The sequence below is a fragment of the Portunus trituberculatus genome, chromosome 39 (genome assembly GCF_017591435.1).
Source record: "Portunus trituberculatus isolate SZX2019 chromosome 39, ASM1759143v1, whole genome shotgun sequence".
In the NCBI taxonomy this organism is placed as follows: domain Eukaryota; kingdom Metazoa; phylum Arthropoda; class Malacostraca; order Decapoda; family Portunidae; genus Portunus; species Portunus trituberculatus.
This window is the reverse complement of record NC_059293.1, coordinates 16,293,795-16,317,794: the sequence shown is the minus strand read 5'-3', so window position 1 is coordinate 16,317,794 and position 24,000 is coordinate 16,293,795. Positions and strand designations below refer to the sequence as shown.

General features: G+C 39.9%; 1 protein-coding gene and 1 long non-coding RNA gene across 2 annotated transcripts in view; one reads left to right on the top strand and one right to left on the bottom strand.

Annotated features, from left to right (window-relative positions):
• LOC123515593 overlaps positions 1-24,000 on the top strand; it is a 183,695-nt gene that overhangs the window by 57,083 nt on the left and 102,612 nt on the right. The window contains exon 2 of the long non-coding RNA XR_006677908.1: positions 21,863-21,926. This is a non-coding gene — a long non-coding RNA (uncharacterized LOC123515593). The remainder of the gene's footprint in view (positions 1-21,862; positions 21,927-24,000) is intronic.
• LOC123515592 (protein sidekick-like) overlaps positions 1-24,000 on the bottom strand; it is a 220,057-nt gene that overhangs the window by 102,304 nt on the left and 93,753 nt on the right. Inside the window, exon 2 of the mRNA XM_045274358.1 lies at positions 4,980-5,037. Coding sequence (XP_045130293.1) covers positions 4,980-5,034 — 55 coding nt within the window. The 5' untranslated portion in view covers positions 5,035-5,037. The remainder of the gene's footprint in view (positions 1-4,979; positions 5,038-24,000) is intronic.

The window sequence follows — 24,000 nt, the reverse complement described above, 5'->3', positions numbered from 1 at the left end:
GTCTCATGGTTAATATTTTGTGGTTAGTTGAAGAAATTGTGTTGTTTGGTATTGGATTGTTGTTGTTGTTGTTGTTGTTGTTGTTGTTGTTGTTGCTGTTGTTGTTGTTTTATTTTATTTCGTGATCTTTTATTTTAAGCATCGTGAATTTTCCTCTTTTGTTTTGTCTTTTATTTACATATTTATTCCGTGACTTTATTTTAACTTTTTTATGAATTTTTCTGGTTTGTTTATCCTTTATTTATTTATTTTGCATTTTTTTTTCAAATCCTCATGTCTTTTCATTTATTTTTTTTTTCCTCTTTTTACATATCACGTGACTTTTTCCTTCCCCTCTCCCCCCCTCTCTCTCTCTCCCTCTCCCTCTCCCTCTCCCTCTCTCTCGTGAGTCGATGCTTCTGAAACTAACCACTGAAATAACTTGTGTAAAAACTCCCTTTACTTTGTTTAGCGAGTAGTGTTGCAAAATAAAGTTCCTGTTTGGTGTTTCCAGTGTTTGGTGTTTGACCCACTAAAAAGTTTAACGTGTGTGTGTGTGTGTGTGTGTGTGTGTGTGTGTGTGTGTGTGTGTGTGTGTGTGTGTGTGTGTGTGTGTTTGCATATTCTCTCTCTCTCTCTCTCTCTCTCTCTCTCTCTCTCTCTCTCTCTCTCTCTCTCTCTCTCTCTCTCTCTCTCTCTCTCTCTCTCTCTCTCTCTCTCTCTCTCAAATTTGCAACAGTAATAACGTAAATAATCATGTTAAAAATAATGTAATTGTCTATCAGTCATAATTTCTCAAACATTACATTGAAAAATCGTGAAAATAATGTAGAAACGAAATCTTGTATTTATGAAACTACGAGTAAATTTAGAGAGAAATGATAATGCACGTGGCTTTTCTATCCCCGCCAATAATATTATCTCTGTGTTTCGTCTTTATCTGTTCGTTAATGGTGGAATTTTGTCTCTCGTATGACGCCTGCAGTGTGGAGAGAAGAAGAAAAACTGGGTAATAATGGCAAAGGTGTGACTCAGAAACAGATTGTCCTGAAATTATGGATCGTTTGTATTCTTCCTTGACCTTGCTGGATATAAGTTTTTTTTTCTCTCTCTCTCTCTCTCTTTCGCCATTTTTCTTTTTCTTTTTTTATTTTTTTATCTATTTTTTTTTTTTTCTTCGTCGTCAATGTCAGGTGTTTCTCGTCGTCTTTCTGAGTAATGGTGGTGGTTGTGGTGGTGGTGGTGGTGGTGGTGGTGGTGGTGGTGATGGTGGTGGTGGATTCTAGTAGGATTGGGTAGGATAGTTCACAGATTTAAACACTCACTCTCTCTCAATCTTGCTTACTCACTCACTCACTCACTCACTCACTCACTCACTCACTCACTCACTCACTCACATCACTCACTCACTGACCATACTCTCTCTCTCTCTCTCTCTCTCTCTCTCTCTCTCTCTCTCTCTCTCTCTCTCTCTCTCTCTCTCTCTCTCTCACTCTCTCTCTCTCTCTCTCCCATTTACTCACTCAATCTCTCACTTACTCGCTCAATCCCTCCCTCACTCACTCATTTAATCGTATTTAACAGCATTCATTCACTCATTCATTATATCCTCTCACTCACTCACTCACTCACTCACTCACTCATTCACTCACTCAATTACTCACTCGCTCTGTTTCAATTACTCACCGTCATTTTTCGTCCAGCATGCTGTTTAAATTTTAGGCAACTGATGTTCTAGCACTTTAAATTGCTTTTTACTGAAAGTTGAAATTAGTCAGAGAGAGAGAGAGAGAGAGAGAGAGAGAGAGAGAGAAAATTGATATTCGTGCGCAACAAATAGCTTAAGACCAGCAGGAATTGAATCAGAGTCAATTTATCATAAATAACCACATATGTCGGAACTGACCATTACCTCTCTCTCTCTCTCTCTCTCTCTCTCTCTCTCTCTCTCTCTCTCTCTCTCTCTCTCTCTCTCTCTCTCTCTCTCTCTCTCTCTCTCTCTCTCTCTCTCTCTCTCTCTCTCTCTCTCTGACTAATTCCAACTTTTCTCCTGTCCTTATTAAAAAAATTACCCTAAATTCACGTTTTCTCCTCAAAATTGAGCCTTAAGATAGTTCTAACCTACTTTCCTATCCTTACCTATTAAGAAATCCACCTTAATCTACCTTTCCTCCCCCGAATTAACCTTTAAAACAGTCATAGATGAAGTAACCTAACTTTTATTCCCTCCCTTCAGTACTGGGACGTATTTTTACCTTGAGATTTGTGTACGATTAGACCATTTTGATGACATTAGGAAGGTGTATGGAGGTCAGAGGAGAAATGGCCACATTCTTCACTATTTTAATCCCAACATAAATTTGTGAAGCTGTATCAAATCAGCAAATAGTCCCCAGAAGGAATTTGAAACCACGTCCTGGTACTGAAAGGGTTAAAGAAATCCTCGTTTTCCATCTTCTCTTCTCTAAATTAATCCCTTAAACGTAGATGGATAACCTAAACCACCCTGAATCCACGTTTTTCACCTTCTCTCCTCTAAATTAATCCCTAAAACAGTCATAGATGCTTTCATAATGTACTTTTCTTTCCTAACTATTGAATTAAACCTTGAATTAATTTTAAAGAGACTGGCGGCTGAGTGTTTTTTTTTTTTCCCTGACAGAAAAAGAAGGTTGTAAATGCTGTCTCGGTCTTCGCTTTCCCCTGGGTGTAGGAAAAGGCGCCTTCACAATACCTTTTTTCTCAGTGCTTCCCCCTCAGCGATCCTCGGCCGGCGTGAAAAAGCGATCTTCTCATTCTATTCATCAGCCCCGCCAACCAATTCCCATAACACTCGTGGATCTCTTTATAACAGTCTCTCTCTCTCTCTCTCTCTCTCTCTCTCTCTCTCTCTCTCTCTCTCTCTTGTATATTCATTTACTCATTTACTTTTTTTCCTTTTCTTTCTTCCTCTTTAGAATTGTTACTTTTTTCTCTTACTTTTACTTACTCTTCTATTTATTTCTTTTGTTTATTATATTTACTCAATTTCTCCTTTCTTTTTTTTGTCCTGTTCCATTTTTCTTGTCTTTTTCCTTGATTTCTGTCTTTTCTCCTCTTATTCTCTTCTTTAGAACAGTCTCTCTCTCTCTCTCTCTCTCTCTCTCTCTCTCTCTCTCTCTCTCTCTCTCTCTCTCTCTCTCTCTCTCTCTCTCTCTCTCTCTCTCTCTCTCTCTCTCTCTCTCTCTCTCTCTCTCTCTCTGTTTTCTGCATTTACTTTTTTTTTTTAGTCCTCTTCCCTTTGCTTGTTCCTAGTTTGTTTTCTCCTCCTTTCTATTTCATCCTTTTACATTAATTCTATGTCTCCATTTGTTCTCTTCCTCTTTAGAACAGTTACACTTTCCCTCTTATTCTCCTTTACACTCCTTTTCTCTCCTTTACCTTCCTTTGTCTCCTCCGTTTACTCGTTTATTCTTATTCTCTTTTCCCTTTGCTGTTTCTTCGTTCTCTTCTTTCTATTTCGTCTTTTTTTTTCTTCTATCTTTCTCTATACTCTAATCTGTTCTGTTTTGTTTACTTGATTTATTTCTCTAATCCTTCTTCCTCTTCTTCCTTCTGTTCTTCTCCTCTCCTTTCCGTCCCATTTCTTTTACTCTAATGTGTCTCCACTTACCGTCCTCTTCCTCTCCACTCCCTTTCTCCCTTCCATTATTAACCATTACACATTTTAACCTAAAACCGTAACTAGTTGTAGGTAGTTCTCATGAATCTCTTTACAGTAATCTATGTCTCTTTCTCTTAACATTCCCTCCCTCCTTCTTGTCTTTACTCTCCTTTGTCTCTCTCTCTCTCTCTCTCTCTCTCTCTCTCTCTCTCTCTCTCTCTCTCTCTCTCTCTCTCTCTCTCTCTCTCTCTCTCTCTCTCTCTCTCTCTCTAATGCTTTCCTTTTAAACCTCACTCCCTTAACTTACCTCTAGAATTGCGCCTCATTATCCATTTAATCGTGACACCTTTCCTAGTTCTCGTGAATCACTTGGAAGGTAAAAATCTGTGTTTCTTTTTGTTCCCCTCTACTCCCCTTTCACCATTCCCACGCAAACATTTCTTCCAGCACCTCTTTTCTACTCACGTTTCCCATTGCAATCTCGGATAAAGGGTGAAAAAAGCTCGTATCTATTGCGTTCATGGGGACAAAAAAGGCTATTTCTTTCGTTCATCTCTTTCTTTCCTTCCTTCTGTCCGTCCTTTGCACAGTTTCCACTTCTTCTTTTACTGGTTCACACTTTCCTCGTTGGAGCCGCGAAGAGAGACAAAGGAAGAAAGGAAAAACTTTCTTCTCACTCCCCTATTCGTCTTTTCCAGTAAGCTATGTACATTCATTCCCTTTGCTCACCCTCCTTCACTTTCCGCTACTCATGTTCCATCACAGCCTCGAAGAAATAGAGAAAAACAATAATAGCAACAATAACAACAACAATATCTCACTTCTTCTTCTACCTATCCCTTCCGCAACCCAGATATACATTCTTTTACCCTTTCATTCCACTCCCCTTTACAACCTCGAAGAAAGAAAGAAAAAATAACCGTAAAATCGCACTTCTACCCATCCCTCCACACACATTCCTTTTATCCTTTCTTTCCACTCCTTTCTGCTACTCATTCCACATCATAACCTCGAAGAAAGAGAAAGACAAAATAACAAAAACAACAGCAAAAATAATAATATCCCACGTATTCTTTTACCCAGTCCTTCCACAAGCCACGTATACATTCCTTTTATTCTTTCTTTCCACTCCTTTCAGCTTCACATTCCCTATCACAAACACGAAGAAAGAGACAGAACAAAAAAAAACAATATCCTCATTCTTCTATTCCTTCTACAACCCTCATATACATTCCTTTTACCTTTTTTTTTTTTTAACTTTCTTCTGCTATTCATTCCACGACCCACACATATATTCCCTTTACCCTTTTCTTTCCACTCCTTTCAGCTTCTCACTCCCCATCGCAGCCTTACTTACCTAACACGAGGCAGGTGAGGACGCCGGCCAGCGAGACACGGCCGGCGGGTGGCATTCCCTGCAAGAAAGGAGGAGACAGTTAGGGGCGGTGTGGGACTCAGGAACACGGTAGCTGGGAGGGGTAATGGTGTGATCTGTCTGGCTGGACGTTTAGCCGTGTCGTGCTGGCAATCAATCAGGGAGCCACTTAGTGAGAAGGAGACAGGGAGAGGGAGAAGGGGGAGTGGGGAAGGGATAGATTTTTTGTTTGATTCCTGTTCCTCCCTCTTGTTTAATCTCGAGTGAAGATAGAGAAATGTGAATGTACGTAGATTGGTAGAGAGAGAGAGAGAGAGAGAGACACACACACACACAGGTAGACAATTACCCAGACAGACATACATAGCCAGACAAACAGCCAAACGCAAACACAAACAGACACAGAAGCTACATACACACACCTATTTATTCAGTCTTCATTTACATATCACCTGTGGGTCATCTTAGACAGGTAAATACATAGCAGGGCGCACACACACACACACACACACACACACACACACACACACACACACACACACACACACACACACACACACACACACACACACACACACACACACACACACACACACACACACACAGCTCTTGATAAACCAGCAATGAGTTACGTAAATGAGAGAGAGAGAGAGAGAGAGAGAGAGAGAGAGAGAACTAATCTTTCATAATCCCTCTCTTTGTAACTCTGTAAACACGTGTAATTATTAATGGTTTCCTGTGATTTATCTTTAATTTGTAATCTTATGTAACTTCATGTAACCCTTTTTGGTTTAATTGTAATCTATTATAATTCCTTCTAATCCTTAATAACTCCTCTTAATTCCTTATCGTTAATTGTAATCCTTATAATTGCCTGAGTTTCTTATAATTAATTGTAACTCCTTTAACAGCTGAGAAATCCTGTAATCCTTTATAAATTCCTTGTAATTCCTAATAGTTAATTAAGGATCTTATGATTATAATCCTTAATTTTTTAAGTTCGTATGATTTTTAGTATATCCTCTAATGTATTATAAGAAGTCCTTTGCAGTGCTTTATAATCCCTTATAATACCATAATAATCCTTTTAATCCCTTTGAACCTAAGCAATCCTCCTTTATAAACGTAAATATAAACAATAAACACGAAGAGAAAAAAATAAAGCATCAGATCCCAAGTAAAGAGAGTAATATGAAGGAGATGACGGCAGAGTTTTAGCGTCTCTATATTTTTCCAGGCCAATGTAGCACAGCAGGATCTGAGTGAAGGTTAAGAGTCAGCCAAGTGTTGCCTCTCGACTCAATGAGGACATCCATCGTGACAATTTAGTTTTACGCTTCACTCTTGCCTCGTTTTCATTTCATGCTGTCATTCTTTCCTCTCTCTCTCTCTCTCTCTCTCTGGGCTAAAGGGGATATTTTTTGTGGTACCTCCTATCTCAAAGCCCACCCGCTAGGTCTAGGAAACCGTTGCCCCGAGTGAGGAAGCCCAACCTACACTCGGACCGTGGACAGGATTCGAACCCGTGCGCTTGGAGACCCCTCGGACCCCAAAGCACGCATGGTTCCTCTGTACCACGGCGGCCGCTTTTAATCTTATTTTCGAGGTTCTTATGTTTGTTTATTTTCCGTTTTAAGGGTTGGGAAGTAAACTATTTCTTTTTTTTATTATTTTTTTTTCTATTTATTTCTTATTTTTAGATTTACTCAGTTGGAGACGGCATGGAATTCAGAAGTGTGTGATTTTTTTTTTCTTCCCCCTTTAGTGGGTATCATGTGTATTCTCTCTCTCTCTCTCTCTCTCTCTCTCTCTCTCTCTCTCTCTCTCTCTCTCTCTCTCTCTCTCTCTCTCTCTCTCTCACTCGTAAAATAAAGAGAACTACGCACTCTTTGATAACTTTTGATGTCGTTTATGGATTCTTTGATGTTCCTTCACATTTTTAAGATACACGCCCTTATTTTTTTTTTTTTTTTATTCTATAGATCTCAACATTCCCTCCCAGCCTTTGATATTCTTTCTTCTTCAGACATGTAGGAATTGGGAGGGAATCTGACGTTTTTTGTTTATTCTATGGCGGTCAATCAATCGAGTCTTGGATAAATCTTTCTTTTTCGACTCTTATGTAGTTTGTGGTGAATCAAAATACGAATCGTTTAGTGTCCACAAAGACCATTTCTAGATACACTTACGTAGAACACAAGCGAAGAAGAGAACGATGGTGTCAAAATACGCATCGTTTAGTGTCCACAAAGACCATTCTAGATACACTTACGTAGAACACAAGCGAAGAAGAGAACGATGGTGTAAATACTTATAAGGAAGGATACTCACGTGTTTCTCTCTCCCGTGCGTTTAAACAGACCATTAATTGCTCAGGCACGAGAAAATTGATGTTCCAATCTTGTGTGTCGTTGTTGTTGCTTTGAATTCCGCAGACATTTCACCTTCCTTGTGTCGACCTCTCTTATTTATTTTTCACTGGCATTTCCAAAGAGTTCTTTCTCGAATTTAGTAATATAGCGAATAATTATGGAAGATAGAAGAGAATTATATGAAGTAGAGGATCAAAATATATAGCAAAGATTATGATAAGATTGAACGAGATACGAGAGACTAAGAAAGAATAGAGAATAACAGAAATAAGATAAGATAAGATAAGAAATAAGAAAATAGAACATGATAGAAGAGGATACAAGAAAGACACAAGAGAGAGAGAGAGAGAGAGAGAGAGAGAGAGAGAGAGAGAGGCCCACAAGCTCCTTTTTGTCGTTAATCTAATTACTCGTAAGAAAAAAAAGATGTCATTCAGTGGTCATAACTTTTTTCCCTCTCCTTTTTAATGCCTTTGAGATCGTCAACTTTTTGTAGGTCTTAGTTTTCCTTTCCATGTCAGGTTCATCTTTTTTTTAATTCCTAGATAGATTTCATATCCCCCTTAGTATACTCTCTCTCTCTCTCTCTCTCTCTCTCTCTCTCTCTCTCTCTCTCTCTCTCTCTCTCTCTCTCTCTCTCTCTCTCTCTCTCTCTCTCTCTCTCTCTCTCTCTCTCTCTCTCTCTCTCTCTCTCTCTCTGTGTGTGTGTGTGCGTGTGTGTATATGTATGTGTGTGTTTATGTGTGTAAAAATGCTATAATTGTGATCATTAATTGGTACACACACACACACACACACACACACACACACACACACACACACACACACACACACACACACACACACACACACACACACACGGCAGGAAGACATGGACGAGAAAGGAGCATAATTTTTCTCCTACATCAAATTATAATTTTTCATTTTTCACGAGGATCTGCATCGTTATTACTTCGTGCGCCCTGATTACTCTCTCTCTCTCTCTCTCTCTCTCTCTCTCTCTCTCTCTCTCTCTCTCTCTCTCTCTCTCTCTCTCTCTCTCTCTCTCTCTCTCTCTCATCAGCATAGTTCCTCATTTCTTCGTTGTGTGTTTAGTCACTCTGAAAATACCTGAGTGAATCATTAACAGACTCACCTGCGCTTTGCTGATTGATTACACCTGTACCTCCCTCGCCTGCGCCGCTCTCGCCTGATGAATGCAAGGAGGAGGAGGAGGAGGAGGAGGAGAAGGAGGTGGAGGAGGATGTGTAAGTGGAAGTAATGGTGTGCCAGATTACTAAAGAAGAAAGTTTGCTTATACGAAAAGAGTCTTCGTTCATTTCTTACTCTTTCTTCCTCCTCCTCCTCCTCCTCCTCCTCCTCCTCCTCCTCCTTTATTTATGGTACTAACTGATGTTAACTTCATGCGTTATGTAGTACAATTATGAACTTTGAGAGAGAGAGAGAGAGAGAGAGAGAGAGAGAGAGAGAGAGAGAGAGAGAGAGAGATAGGGATTTAGTGAAGAGCAATTTTGGGTACCTTGTAAATGAGGAAAGATTTTGGTATGACATGTAAAGTCGGTTTTCCCTACGACTACAAAAAGAAAAAAAACAAAACATGAACATTCTTAACCAATAAAAAAAAAAAAAACGGGAACAAGTCATTGGCAGTGTTACCATGCCCTGCTTGATCTCAGAGTGTAAAATTTCCATGCTAGAACCAGCGAAACGAAATACAATTAGGGACACATTTAGCAAACCATTCTGTGCCCTTACTATTTTGCTTGTATGGTGAAGAGCAACACTGGAACCCTCTAATGTGAAGCTGAGGGAGCCATTTCTACTTTAAACATTCCCCGTGCAATGTATCGCTTTAGTGGCCACATAAATAGCACCTGTATTGGAGAGTAACTTTAAGGCAGCGAGTCAACAATTACTGTTTGCTCAGAGATGCTGACTCGGGAAATAGTATTGGAGAGAGAGAGAGAGAGAGAGAGAGAGAGAGAGAGAGAGAGAGAGTTTCCAATTGTAGTTGCTCAGGTTTTTAAGGGTGTTTGCATGATTGTAGTGAAATATTAACAATTTATCCGCATTATTGACATGAAAAACACTTAAGAACAAGACTGATTCTCCCTGTGGCCTTTGAAAATAGTCGTGATGAAGATGATACGAGAGAAAAGAAGGAAAAACAAAAAAAAAATTATGTATTCTCTCGCTACAGAAATATTTACAGAAACTTAAGGACAAAATCAGTGTCTCAAAAAGAAGGAAACCAAGAAAAGGAATGAAGGAGAACAAGGAAGGGGGATTAACAAGACACCTGGGCCTCGAAGTTTGCCAGTGAAGGGCGGCGAGAGGCAGCAGAAGGCGAGGCAGAAGTGGTAGTTCGTACAGAGAAGCAAATGAAGTAACTTGGCGACGCAGGGAAAGACTTTATGATTGAGTGAAGGAGGAGGAGGAGGACAAGGAAGTTCACTCGTGAGAAACGGGAAGAGTTGGCCATTGGAGGAAAGGAGAGTTGCTTACAAGGAGGAATGGAGACTCGAGGGAAAGAAGAGGAAGGTTACTCGTGAGAAAAGAAAATTATTCATATTAGGAAAAGAGGGAAGGAAAGTTAGTAGTTCAAGTAAAGGAAGGTTACGTACAGAAAAAAATGTAAAATTACTCGTGGGAAAAACAGGAAGGGTTACTCGTAGAAAGTTACCCATATGGAAAAAAGATAAGTAATTTATTCGAAAGAAAGAAAGTAAAGCTACTTAAATGAATAATGAAGGAGACTTGTAGAGGGAAAAAAAGGAAGTTTACGCTTAGAAATAAACTTTCTTATATGAAGAAAAGAAAGTTAAATTACACGAAAGGAAGAGGAAAGGGAAACTTATTTAAAAGGAGGGAAAGTTACTTAAAGGATCAATTTAATTAAGTAGAGACACTCATCAGAGAAGAGAAGGAAGGCCACTCTTAAAAAGTTACTCGTATGAAGGAAAACCATATTTGAAACAGGAAATGAAAGTTACTCTTGGTAAGAAACGAAAGAAAATTTAATCGCAGGGAAAGTAAGGAAGGAAGGCATGAAAGAAATTTATCCTCACGAAGTAATGAAGCAAGGAAAGTTAGTCAGTCATACGAAGGAAGATAGAAGGAAATCTTATCGAGGGAAGGACGGAAGGAGGAAAATTTATTCATAGGAAAGAAACTTAATCATACGAAGAAATTTTAATCTTAGCGAATGAAGAAGAAAAATCGTAGTAAAAAAAAAAAAAATAGGTGGAAACGTCAATGACAGGTAATCAATTAAGGAAAAATATAACTTCAGATATCAAAATAAATAAATAGAACCCTAAAAAAATCGATAAAAACTTAATCATCACCACACAGAGAAGAAACAGTCTCAGGAAACGTGAATAACATTTAAAATAACTCAACTCTTTAACTGCAGAGATAGATAAAGAGAAGATGAGACAAAATTAATATATATTCTTAACTACATGAATAAGTAACACGCCATTGTACAAAAATAATTCAGAAAAAAATTGTGAAGGATTATGGGAAACGAATATCTACCAATTAATCTGAACTCATTTAGCTCCATCAGTGCTGACACATTTTCATAATCATTCTGCATTATTATTTGTCGATTTGATACTATACATCTTCAGAAGACTTGGGCCATTAATCCTCTGACCTCCATAAACCTTTCCTAATGTAAATGCGCCCCAGTACTGAAGGGGTTAAGAGAGAGGTTTCAAGACATTTATCCCTTTCGTTTGGTTAACTTTGTCTGACGTGGAGACTGGCAAATAAGTTGGGTCTTTATTTTCGCTGTTTATTTTGTCCTTATCCAGTTTCTCCCTCATAGTTAAAAGAAAAGGTTAAGGACTGTTACTGTGAAGGTGTGTGAATCGGTTTAACATTTAAAGGAATTTCATGGATGTGTGGAGGCGCCTTAAATTCCATAATGCATTTTTCATATTTATTTTGCTTATTATTTGGTGATTCTATACAGCTTCAGAAACTCATGTGGGGGGATTAAAATAGTGAAGACTGGTCATTTAACCCCTTGAGTACCATAACGCGTTTCCATATTAATTTTGCTTACTATTTGGTGATTTACACCTTCAGAAACTTGTATGGGGATTGAAATAGTGAAGACTTTGGCCATTAATCTTCTGCCCTTCATAGACCTTTCCTAATGTCAATAGAATGGTCTAATAGTACACAAATCTCAAAGTAAAAAACATGTTCCAGTACTGAAGGGGTTAATCTTCTGACCTTCATAGACCATTCATAATGTAAATAAAATCATCAAATCATATCCAAAACTCATGAAAATGCGTCCCAGTGCTGAAAAGCCCAAAATTCATGGTGAAAATGCGTCCCGGTGGTGAGAAGAATTAAGATGAGCAGCGATTTGACAGTGAAAAAGCGTGTTTATAACCTGGTAATTTATCGAAGGTGTCTTGGCGGGAAGGAGATAAGATAAGATGTGTAATGTGGAAGAGGTAACAAACACCAAGGAGGAGAAATTGTTGTGTTTTATGGCTTGGCGTGTTAGGTTATGGGGATGTTTTGTCAGTGATGTAGCCTGTGTTGTGGGGCCTGTTTATCTCTTCCTCTTCCTCTTCCTCTTGTTTCTTTGTTATTTTCCCATTTTTTCTCCATTTTTTCTTATCCTTTTTCTTCTTTTTCTTGTTTTTTGTTCTTTCTCTTCATTTTCTTGCTGTTTCTTCTTGTTTTTTTTCTTGTTTTTCTTTCTTATTCGTCGTTGTTGCCTTCTTCCTCTTCTGTTCTATTTTATTTCATTTTGTTCTTTTTTTTTTCTTTCCTCCTCCTCTTCCTCTCCTCTCCTCCTCTCCTCTCCTCTCCTCTCCTCTCCTCTCCTCTCCTTACCTCTCCTCTCCTCTCCTCTCCTCTCCTCTCCTCTCCTCTCCTCTCCTCTCCTTTCCTCTCCTCCTCCTCCTTCTCTTCCTCGTAACTCAGGCCAGAAGAAGGTTGCGTGTTAAAGGTTCCGCAGCTTAACCGTAAAAAAAGAGGCTCAAGTTTGTACAAATTGACTTTTCTTTAAGCCAAACTGACTTAAACTGGGCGGTAACTTTAATGCCTCGCCGGGACAGTTAGTTAGGTTACTGTAGTTAGTGGAGGTGTGTAAGGTTAAGACGCTGGGAGGGACTGGTGTGTACAGCTGGTGACCTTGGTGCAACTGACATGACCGACGAGTTTAGAAGTGTGTTTGTTTTGTAGTGACGTGTCATTACTGCTTAGGAAAAAGGATGTGTATGTAAGGTTAAGATGCTGCGAGGGATTGATGTAGTGACCTTGGTGCAGTTGACATGAGCTACGGGGTTCAGAAGTGTGTTGTTTTGTATTGACATGTTATTGGTACCTAGAAAGGGGCTGAGTTATTTTTTTTTTCTTATTTATATCCTGTGGGCTTTTCACGGGAATTTCTGGGCTAATGGGGATACTTTTTGGGGTACCTCCTATCTCAAAGCCCACTCGCTAGGAAACCGTTGCCCCGAGTGAGGAAGCCCAACCTACACTCGGACCGTGGACAGGATTCGAACCCGTGCGCTTGGAGACCCCTCGGACCCCAAAGCCATTAATGTTCTGCCCTCCATAGATCCCTTCTGATATCAATGAAATGGTCTAATCGTGCACAAATCTCAAGGTAAAAAAATGCTTCAGAAACTTATGTGGGGGATTAGAATAGGGAAGACTGTGACCATTAATATTCTGTCCTCCATAGACCCTTCCTGATATCAATGAAATGGTCTAATCGTCCACAAATCTCAAGGTAAAAAAAATGTGTTCCAGTACTGAAGAGGTTAAAGAAAAGTTATAAAGTTACCTGTACCTAATTACCTGAACCGTCCCATGCTTCAAAGGCCGAAACGAAATGATTTGGGAGAGCCTTGCAGAGATGGCTCACGAAAGTTTAATTAGAAGGGCAGGTAGGCAGGCCAGGTAAACATTTCCCGGGGACGATGCAGAGGAGGTGGGATGAACTGACGGCGTAGACACAGATTAGAGTTCATAGCAGGTTGTTAGTGATGGTCAGGGTGGATGTTATTAGTGTTGTTATGTATGTGGGTTATTTATTTACTTATTTTATTTACTTTTTATTTTTTTCATTCTTTTCAATCGTGTTTTTTTTTATTGAGTTTTTTTTTTCAGTAAGTGTCCATGTTATCTTCTTTTTCATTTAGGTAAGTTTAATTAGTTGTCATTCATTGTGTGTGTATTTTTGTTTATAGGTATGTCATTGCTTTCTTCATATTTATACTTGTGAATATTTATTATAATTAGTAGTAGTAGTAGTAGTAGTATGCCATCATTGTATTATTCTCATTATTCTTGTTTTCATAACCGTACTAAAACCTTAATTTTTCACTCTTCACTCTACTGTTTTTTAAGATCACACACACTTCTTACGCCATTTATAAACAACATTACTTTTTTTTTTTTTTTTTTTTGCCCCAGTACTTTTTTTCCGCAGTACATAACTCGTGCTTTCAAATTCCCCGCTCATCAAAACAATTACAAAACCATTACATAAACATTCAAATCACACGTATTAAAAGTTACAGGATATTACATTTCAGTACATTTACATTCCAACACTTCTGGCTATAGTGAAGCGTGTGTGTGTGTGTGTGTGTGTGTGTGTGTGTGTGTGTGTGTGTGTGTGTGTGTGTGTGTGTGTGTGTGTTAATTTTCCAGCAGCGGGAGTCTGTTTATTTAATGGATGTATCACGTGTCATTATAATCAGTGTGTATGTACGTGTGTGTGTCATTTGGGTGAGTGTGTAAATGTATGTGGGTTTTGTTTGAACTCTGGTTAATGTAATGTGTATTTCTTGTGTTGCTGTTGTTATTATTGTTATTATTTTTATTGTTATTATTATTATTATTATTATTATTATTATTATTATTATTATTATTATTATTATTATTATTATTATTTTCTGTCCTCTTCCTTCTCGTCCTCCTCCTTCTTCTCCTTCTCCTCCTCCTCCTCCTCCTCCTCCTCATCTTCTTCCTCTTCCTCTTCCTCTTCCTCCTCCTCCTCCTCCTCCTCTAACCTTGTCTTTTAAAATTTTGATAAGTCGAGGAAAAAAAATAGGATAGAAAACGTTTTGCTGGAAATCACAAGGTTAGGCGAGAGAGAGAGAGAGAGAGAGAGAGAGAGAGAGAGAGAGAGAGAGAGAGAGAGAGAGAGAGAGAGAGAGAGAGAGAGAGATACTAAATGGTACCAGACACATTTCCATATTTTCTATCTTCCTTATTTTCTTTTATGTTATTTTTTTCATGTCTCTTTTTTCCCCTCACTCTCTTCCTTTCCTTCCCTTTGTCTCGGTCTTTGAACTCTCTCTCTCTCTCTCTCTCTCTCTCTCTCTCTCTCTCTCTCTCTCTCTCTCTCTCTCTCTCTCTCTCTCTCTCTCTCTCTCTCTCTCTCTCTCTCTCTCTCTCTCTCTCTCTCTCTCTCTCTCTCTCTCTCTCTCTCTCTCTCTCTCTCTCTCTCAAGTGCATATGCTTTAGTTTAACGTTGTCTTTATTTCTCTTCCTTTTATTTTTGGCCATGTTTTCCCTCCCAGTGTTTTTTTCCCTTAGCATCTTGTTTTTTCCCTCCTTATTATTCAATTGACCCTTTTACTGGGCAAGATTTCTCCTACCTGGCCCAAGATTTTTTTTCCCTCTGGGTTTTTTTTTTTCTCTCTCCATATGTTGGTCTTGTTTTTTTCTTTTTTTTCGTTTTTTGTGTCTTTTCATGGTCTGTATGTTTGTGTATGTCTGTTTAAGTGTGTATCTATCTGTCTGTTTGTCTCTCTCTCTCTCTCTCTCTCTCTCTCTCTCTCTCTCTCTCTCTCTCTCTCTCTCTCTCTCTCTCTCTCTCTCTCTCTCTCTCTCTCTCTCTCTCTCTCTCTCTCTCTCTCTCTCTCTCTATGTGTGTGTGTGTGTGTGTGTGTGTGTGTGTCAATGGTCAGTGAGAGAGAGACAGAGACAGACAGACAGACAGACAGACAGACAGAGAGTCACCCACGAGATAGGAAGACAGGAAATCGAGAGAATGAAGTTAATGGTAGAGGGCCATTAACTCTGCTTCATTAATCACACCTTTGTTTTACCTGTCGCTAATTAATTGAGCCGGAGTCACCTGTGGTCCCTGCGCGGGAAGGAGCGGCTCGGATAGGGAAGATAGGGAAGAGGGAAGGGAAGGAAACTGAAATGAGATGAGAATGAAGAAGATTGTTTGTTTTGGTTTAGGTTAGGTAAGGAAATTTGATTGTGTTGATAGAGTTGGGTGGAAATGATGCTGTTTCTCTTGTTGTTGGTGGTGGTGGTTGTTGATGGTGGCTGTCATGGTAGTAGTAGTAGTAGTAGTAGTAGTAGTAGTAGTAGTAGTAGGAGGAATAAAGAAATCGATGAAAAAAAATGAGAAAGACTGAGAAACACGCCAATAAAAAGATAAGATAAAGGAGAACAGACGTTTTAAGATATATAAAACAAATGATGATGATTAGAACTATGATAATAACGATAATGATATAAAACTCAAAGAAAAAGAAAAGAGGAGGAGGAACTAGAAATGGGAGGAGAAGGAGGAGGACAACGACAATGAGAAGTAGAGAAAGAATAGAAAAGAGCAAGAACAAAAAATTAAGAGAAAAGAAAGAGGCAAAAAAAGACATAGACAAGAAGGACGATAAGAAAAAGAGAAAGAATAGAAAAGAGGAAGAAAAAGAAAGAGACAAAGAAAGAAAAAGACAACTCCAAACTACCAAATATCACCACCACCACCACCACCACCACCACCACCACCACCCAAGACACAGCCTCCTCCAGCCTACCACCGTTATCAGTACTAAAAGTTTCCAGACACCAGATCTCAGCATCTCCACGAAACAGAAAATAGAAAAGGAGAGAGAGAAAGATAGAAGGAAAAAAGGCAATTCTTACATGGAGGAGGCGTCGGAAGAAAGACCCAATAAGACTATTAGAAAGTGGAAAGCTAATTTTCTAAGTAGTTAAGTCTATAAAAAAGTTTCCCTCAAATCTGATCATACTAGAAAACTGAGAAAGGCCTGTAAAACTATACGAGAGAGAGAGAGAGAGAGAGAGAGAGAGTGTGTGTGTGTGTGTGTGTGTGTGTGAGACAAGATGAACCAGATTTGAATTTCTAACACACTCAAAAAAGAAGAAAATAAGGAAAGAAAACATTTGTAAATCTCATACCGTCTTCAATTCTCCAAAATAACGGACTGAATAAGTCAGAGGGGAAACGAGAGAGAGAGAGAGAGAGAGAGAGAGAGAGAGAGAGAGAGAGAGAGAGAGAGAGAGAGAATACACTTGATACCCACTAAAGGAAGGAGAAAAAAATATTCCTAACTTCCATGCTGTGTTAGAAAGGAAAAACGGAAAATAAGTGATAAATGAAAGAAATATTTGACCTTGCAACCCTTAAAAGGAAAAATCCACTTAAAAACCTTGAATACAAAGTTAAAGACTACAAAAACTAAGGAAGTGGAGAAGCAATAAGATAAAGAAAAAAAAAAGCGTGCAAATTGAATACCACCACAAAAAAAAATGCTCCTCATGAATTAAGCACAACAAAATCACGTGAATGGACTGAAAAAAAAATCAACTTAAAAATCTTGAATACAAAATTAAGGACTACAAAAATATAACGAAAGTGGAGAAGCGATAAGAAAGACGTGGAAAATTGAAAACCACTACAAGCAAATGCCTTTCATTAACTAAGCCTTGCACAATCGCGTGAATAAATAAACAGAGTGGAAAATCAACTAACTTTAAAACCTTGAATACAGAATTAAAACTCAAGGAACGAAGAAAGTGGAGAAGCAATAAGATAAGAGACAACAAACCGGCTAAATTGAATACGACGACAAATAAATTCTCCTCATAAACTAAACCTAGCAAAATTACGTGAATAAATAAGCAGAGAGGAGTATAGATAAGTGAATACCTAAATCAGACTGCCTTCTATAACCTTAGTCTTGCTTTATGTTTGCCCGGTGCTCCTCTTGAGACTGAATGGCTTAACCTCTTCAGTACCACGACGCGTTTTTTATATTCATTTTGCTTAGTATTTGGTGATTTTATACACCTTCAGAAACTTATGTGGGGAGTGAAATAGTGAAGACTTTGACCATTAACCTTTTGACCTCCATAGACCCTTCCTAATGTAAATAAAATTGTCTAGTGATACCCAAAACTCATGTTGAAGAGAGAGAGAGAGAGAGAGAGAGAGAGAGAGAGAATCAGCATATGGAGTTTAGTTAAAGTAAAAGAATGAAAAAAAAAAAATAAAGGATAGAGGAAAGAAGAAAGAGAGAGAGAGAGAGAGAGAGAGAGAGAGAGAGAAACACAGCACACTCCAGACCAAACACTGATAAATAAACTGAGGGCGCATATCAAAACCACATTGCTACAAAATAGACCTTGACAGAATCACCTTTAGGCCTAACCACAGATATGAAATTCTGAGTAGGCCTCTGCAAAACCCCGCGCAATTCAAACCGCCGACTTTCCAATCTCGAAATCGCAAATGAACATCAATGAAATCAAAGAAAAACACGAGACAAACAAACTGAATAATTTAAGTTCTTAATTGACATGGGAAGGAAATGGTTCGTGAATTGTGCTGTCTGTCTGTCTGTATGTCTGTGTGTCTGTCTGTCTGTGTGTCTGTCTCTACTAATCTGTTTACTCAATCTTTTTTTAGTCTTCCCTCTTGTTTGATCCTCTGTTTCTGTCTTATCTGTTTGTGTCTCCGATTATCTGTGTGTGTGTGTGTGTGTGTGTGTGTGTGTGTGTGTGTGTGTGTGTGTGTGTGTGTGTGTGTGTGAGGGAAAGGGACATCTATTTTGGTATTTTCTTTTTTTTTCTTTTTCTTTTCCTTTCTTTTTCATTCGTGTATTTTCCAGATTGTTTTATTGTGTTCTATCTCCTTTTCCTTGTTTTTTTTTCCTATTTGTGTGTTTTTTTGTCTCTCTCTCTCTCTCTCTCTCTCTCTCTCTCTCTCTCTCTCTCTCTCTCTCTCTCTCTCTCTCTCTCTCTCTCTCCTCTGTTTTCATCCTTCTCCTTATCTACGCAAATCTTTCTCTTGCTCCTCCTCCTCCTCCTCCTCCTCCTCCTCCTCCTCCTCCTCCTCCTCCTCCTCCTCCTCCTCCTCTCCTATTCACATTCCTCTTTCGTCTTTCCTCCATCCGACAGCTTTTCTCTCTCTCTCTCTCTCTCTCTCTCTCTCTCTCTCTCTCTCTCTCTCTCTCTCTCTCTCTCTCTCTCTCTCTCTCTTTTGACATTTCTCCCCTCTCTCTCTCTCCTCCTCCTCCTTCCTTTCCTTCTTCCTCCTCCTCCTCCTCCTCCTCCTCCTCCTGACCTCCTCCTCCTCCTCCTCCTCCTCCTCCTCCTCCTCCTCCTCCTCCTCCTCCTCCTCCTCCTCCTCCTCCTCCTTGTGTCAGAAACTCTCTCCATCTCACCTTTCAAGATCCCAACCTTCTATTCCTCCTCCTCCTCCTCCTCGTCCTCCTCCTCCTTTTAGGTCTTCTTCCTTCTTTCGCTTTTCTTCCTTCTGTTCCTTCCTTTTCTTCCTTTTTATTTTAGTCTTCTTCCATCTTCGCCTCCTCCTCCTCCTCCTCCTCCTCCTCCTCCTCCTCCTCCTCCTCCTCCTCCTCCTCCTCCTCCTCCTCCTCCTCCTCCTGTTTTCCCCTTTCCTCCTGTTTCTAGTCTTCTTTCCTCTCTTCCTTTTTGTCTTCTTCTTCTTCAGGTGCTCTATCATTCCTGCGTGTCTTGTTATTTTTATTCTTTTCTTGTTTTTCTATTCCTCCTCCTCTTCCTCCTCCTTCTGTTACTAATTATCATCTTCTTCCTCCTCCTCCTCCTCTTTCTCCTCTCTCCTCCTCCTCCTCCTCCTCCTCCTCCTCCTCCTCCTCCTCCTCCTCCTCCTCCTCCTCCTCCTCCTCCTCCTCCTCCTCCTTGCCTCAGATATCAATCCTTCTCCTCTTTCGGACTGTCCTTCCTAATTCAGACATCCATTCCTCCAAAGCCTTTCCTCCCATCCTCTTCTCCAAAGCTCTGTCCGGAAACAGCCTCCTCCTCCTCCTCCTCCTCCTCCTCCTCCTCCTCCTCCTCTCAGAATAACAAGCACCCAATACTAGAAGTGGTTGTGATATTTTTCTCCCCTTTCTCTCCCCGCCGCCAACCACGATAACACTAAACTATATCGTCGATCTATAAAGAGTCTTCCTCCTCCTCCTCCTCCTCCTCCTCCTCCTCCTCCTCCTCCTCCTCCTCCTCCTCCTCCTCCTCCTCCTCCTGCTCCTCCTTTTCCTTCTCCTAGACTCAGAGAAAATGGGATGTCGGGGTAAACATGTCCCTCAAGTCAAGCGTGGCAAGACAACATTGGCACAGATGGTTGAGTTTCCCTTGAAAGAAAACGGGTTGGTCTCTTACGCAGGAAAATGGGATACGCTTGACTCAAAAATATTAAAGAAAGCAGCAATAGCAACAGGAAGAGAGGGAGGAGGAGGAGGAAGAGGAATATAGGAGGAGGAGGAGAAAGGAAGGAAGGGTTCGTGTGTGTGTGTGTGTGTGTGTGTGTGTGTGTGTGTGTTAAACGATCAGTGGTTCTGGTGATAGATTGGCAAGATTTTTAACTTATTAAATTCCTTCAGTACTGTGGCGCATTTTTACCTTGAATTTTGCGTATGATTAGATAATTTTATTTACATTGGGCAGGGTCTATGGAGGTCAGAAGTTTAATGGCCACAGTCTTCACTATTTTAATCCCCCACATGAGTTTCTGAAGCTGTATGAAATCACCAAATAGCAAGAAGAATGAATATGGAAACGCGTCATGGTACTGAAGGGATTAAAAGGAGAAACAGTCTTGAAAACCCGTCTAGTTGTCTCAGTGGCCTTAGAAAACTGTCGCAGTGTGAGAGGGGAAGGCGTATCTGAATGCGGGCGTTAGCTAGACATGAGCTTTACAGATACACCAGAATACAACTCTTACTACAACTACCAATACAAGAACAATTCATTTCAAAACCTACATCTACTAACAAAGCGAGAGAGATTAGGTTTATATAGCACTAAAAAAAAGAAAAGTCATCCTCTCCTCCTCCTCCTCCTCCTAACCCTTTCCTTTTCCCTCAATTCCACCACGAAAACGCATAACTATCAGGAGAAACCGTACGTAGTGAAGGAGGCAGAATGATTAATGTTATCTGGCGCAGCGGAGGCAGAAGGAACCACTGGCGCTCTAAGTCTTGCTCCTCCCTTTCCATTTCCCCTTCCAGATTCAAAGGCTGTCTGGTGTGTGTGTGTGTGTGTGTGTGTGTGTGTAATTCACCTCGGTCGCCTGCTGGTCACCCAGCCAGTCTTCCCCATTACGGAGCGAGCTCAGAGCTCATAGACCGATCTTCGGGTAGGACTGAGACCACAACACACTCCACACACCGGGAAAGCGAGGCCACAACCCCTCGAGTTACATCCCGTACCTATTTATTGCTAGGTGAACAAGGGCTAAACATTAAGAGGCTTGCCCATTTGCCTCGCCGCCTCCGGGATTCGAACCCGGACCCTCTCGAGTGTGAGTCGAGCGTGCTAACCACTATACTACGCGGTGTGTGTGTGTGTGTGTGTGTGTGTGTGTGTTGAAAATGGTGCGGCCAAGTAATGCTCCATTCCCTCTGTCACTCTTTATGTCGAGAAGAAATACCACTGAGAGAGAGAGAGAGAGAGAGAGAGAGATACACACACGACATTAATCATAACAGTTAATGGAGAAAATAATGAAAACAGATACGAACATGTACAGGTTTTGAAAAATACACACACACACACACACACACACACACACACACACACACACACACACACACACACACACACACACACACACACACACACACACGGCGCAAACATGAGAAGAGTAAATATTGATAGCGAGGCATACGGATGTGTGTGTGTGTGTGTGTGTGTGTGTGTGTGTGTGTGTGTGTGTGTGTGTGTGTGTGTGTGTGTGTGTGTGTGTGTGTGTGTGTGTGTGTGTGTGTGTGTGTGTGAAAAGAGAACGAAAGAGAGTTTGAAAAAAAATATGTTTAGTGTCAACACTCACAGATTTAATTGATTTCCTATAGGTGTGTATGTGTGGGGTCTCTCTCTCTCTCTCTCTCTCTCTCTCTCTCTCTCTCTCTCTCTCTCTCTCTCTCTCTCTCTCTCTCTCTCTCTCTCTCTCTGACCCAATTTATACGGCCGGAGCGGGAAAAAAATTGGAAAGACATCCTCTCGCTTGCAGTTTGCACACACACACACACACACACACACACACACACACACACACACACACACACACACACACACACACACACACACACACACACACACACACACTGGATAAAGGATGCTGGACCAGGGAACATGGAAAACAGAATCCAACTCTTTTTTTCACAATGTCTATATATTTATTTCCATTTTCATTATTTTTTCCAGGACAAGTAAGCTGAGTTGACAGGATTACCTACACTCTACGCCCACACACGCGTAGATGGACCATGTAAGTGTTTGCCTCTCTCTCTCTCTCTCTCTCTCTCTCTCTCTCTCTCTCTCTCTCTATGGGTAGTAGGAGCAAAGCGGATTGAGTGTAATGGATTGGTGACCTTAGTGTTCCTCGTTGGCAGATAGGGAAGTTTGGCATAGCGAGGTGATAAAACAAGTGAAATGCGCCAATCGTCTCCCTCTATAACGACGCTGTTGGATAAATTGCCTTTTTTGTGTGTTTTTTTCGTGTTTTTCTATGTATTTTTGTATGTTTCTGTATGTTTTTGGGAGTTTTCGTTTTTTTTTTTTTTTTTTGTGTGTGTGTGTTTGGTTTTCAAGTTTTTTTAGGGTTTGTTTTTGTATGTTTCTGTGTGTTTCTATGTTTTTTCGTGTTTTTTTTATGGTTCTTGTGTGCTTTTATTACGAAATTTACTCAGCTAATCACCATCTGTCATTGCGATAGTACTCGTTTTCTTTGCTCTAGTAGTAGTGGTAATAGTAGTAGTAGAAGTAGTAGTAGTAGTAGTAGTAGTAGTAGTAGTAGTAGCAGCAGCAGCAGCAGCAGCAGTAGTAGTAGTAGTAGTAGTAGTAGTAGTAGTAGTAGTAGCATCAGCAATAGTAGTAGCAGTTGTAGTTATCTCTGTATTTCTCTTTTACAATACTTATTTATCTATTTATTTATTTTTTGGTTGACCTGCTCATCTTACGCCTGAAGTAGAGCTGGTTTGCGTCCCATTGAGCGAGGCAACACACGCCACACGCCACCAGGACACGGATAAATCTGCCTCGGAACGATTTGTACCTTCATAAAGCGAAGGGTTTAATCCACACATAATTCCATCTCCGTGCAAAATATAATTACAATTGAACTAATTTACATGTGGTAGTGCGTCGACCCCAGCAGTGGAAATATTATATACGTCGATGTTTCAAAAAATATTGTCGATTGAAGTAAAGTAGAAATGATGAAGGTGGAAAATAGAATGTAATGGAATGTACATGCCTTTAACCCCTTCAGTACTGGGACACATTTTTACCTTGAGATTTGTGTACGATTAGACCATTTTATTGACATAAGGAATGGTCTATGGAAGGCAGAAGATTAATGACCACCGTCTTTACTATTTTTAATCCCCCACACGAATTTATAAAGCTATATAAAATCATCATCAAATAGTAACCAGAATGAGTATTGAAATGCGTCATGGTACTGAAAGGGTTAAATAAGCTGTAGAGTGAAATTAAATTAGGAAAAAAAAAATTGTAATACTGTTTTGATTCCAGATCGTCTATTCTTTGCTACATAAAAAATACAATCCCAGTTACTCAATAAACGACAAATACAACCCTGAAAACCTTACCAAAGCACCAAATTTCCCTACATACATACATACATACACACATAAATACATACATACATACATACATACATACATACATACATACAAACAACCTCTAAAACCAACCTTCCCAAGTACATGAAAACTTAACCACCACCACCACTACTACCACCAATACTACCACCACCACCACCACCCCCACCTTCCCCTGGGTTTGCGAAGGTCATGCATCCCACAAGGGAACATGAAGGAAGAGTGAGTTTTTATTGATATTATTCAGGTATTTTGAGGATTTACAGCCCCTCAGGAAGTCAAGGATGTAATCCCGGAGGTGAAGTTTTTCTAAGCGAGGGAAAAGAAACTAGATTGAAAGTGACATTTTGAGATCAGGAGTAAAATCAAGATTAGGATTATTGGCGAAAGTGCAGGAATTGAGTTTTAGGTTAGTCTCTCTCTCTCTCTCTCTCTCTCTCTCTCTCTCTCTCTCTCTCTCTCTCTCTCTCTCTCTCTCTCTCTCTCTCTCTCTCTCTCTCTCTCTCTCTCTCTCTCTCTCTCTCTCTCTCTCTCGTTTACAGTTTTCCCCACAAGAGTTAGTGAAGTTCTCAAGGACACTTCCGCATTGCTGGGAAGTAAATTTGAAGGAAAAAGATAGTGAAATAAAATGATGACGTTGCTTCAAGTCATCCCAGTTAGTAGAATTTCCTCGTTTTCAAAGTTTAAGTGCATTCCTCAAGGTAATAGGGAGGGGGG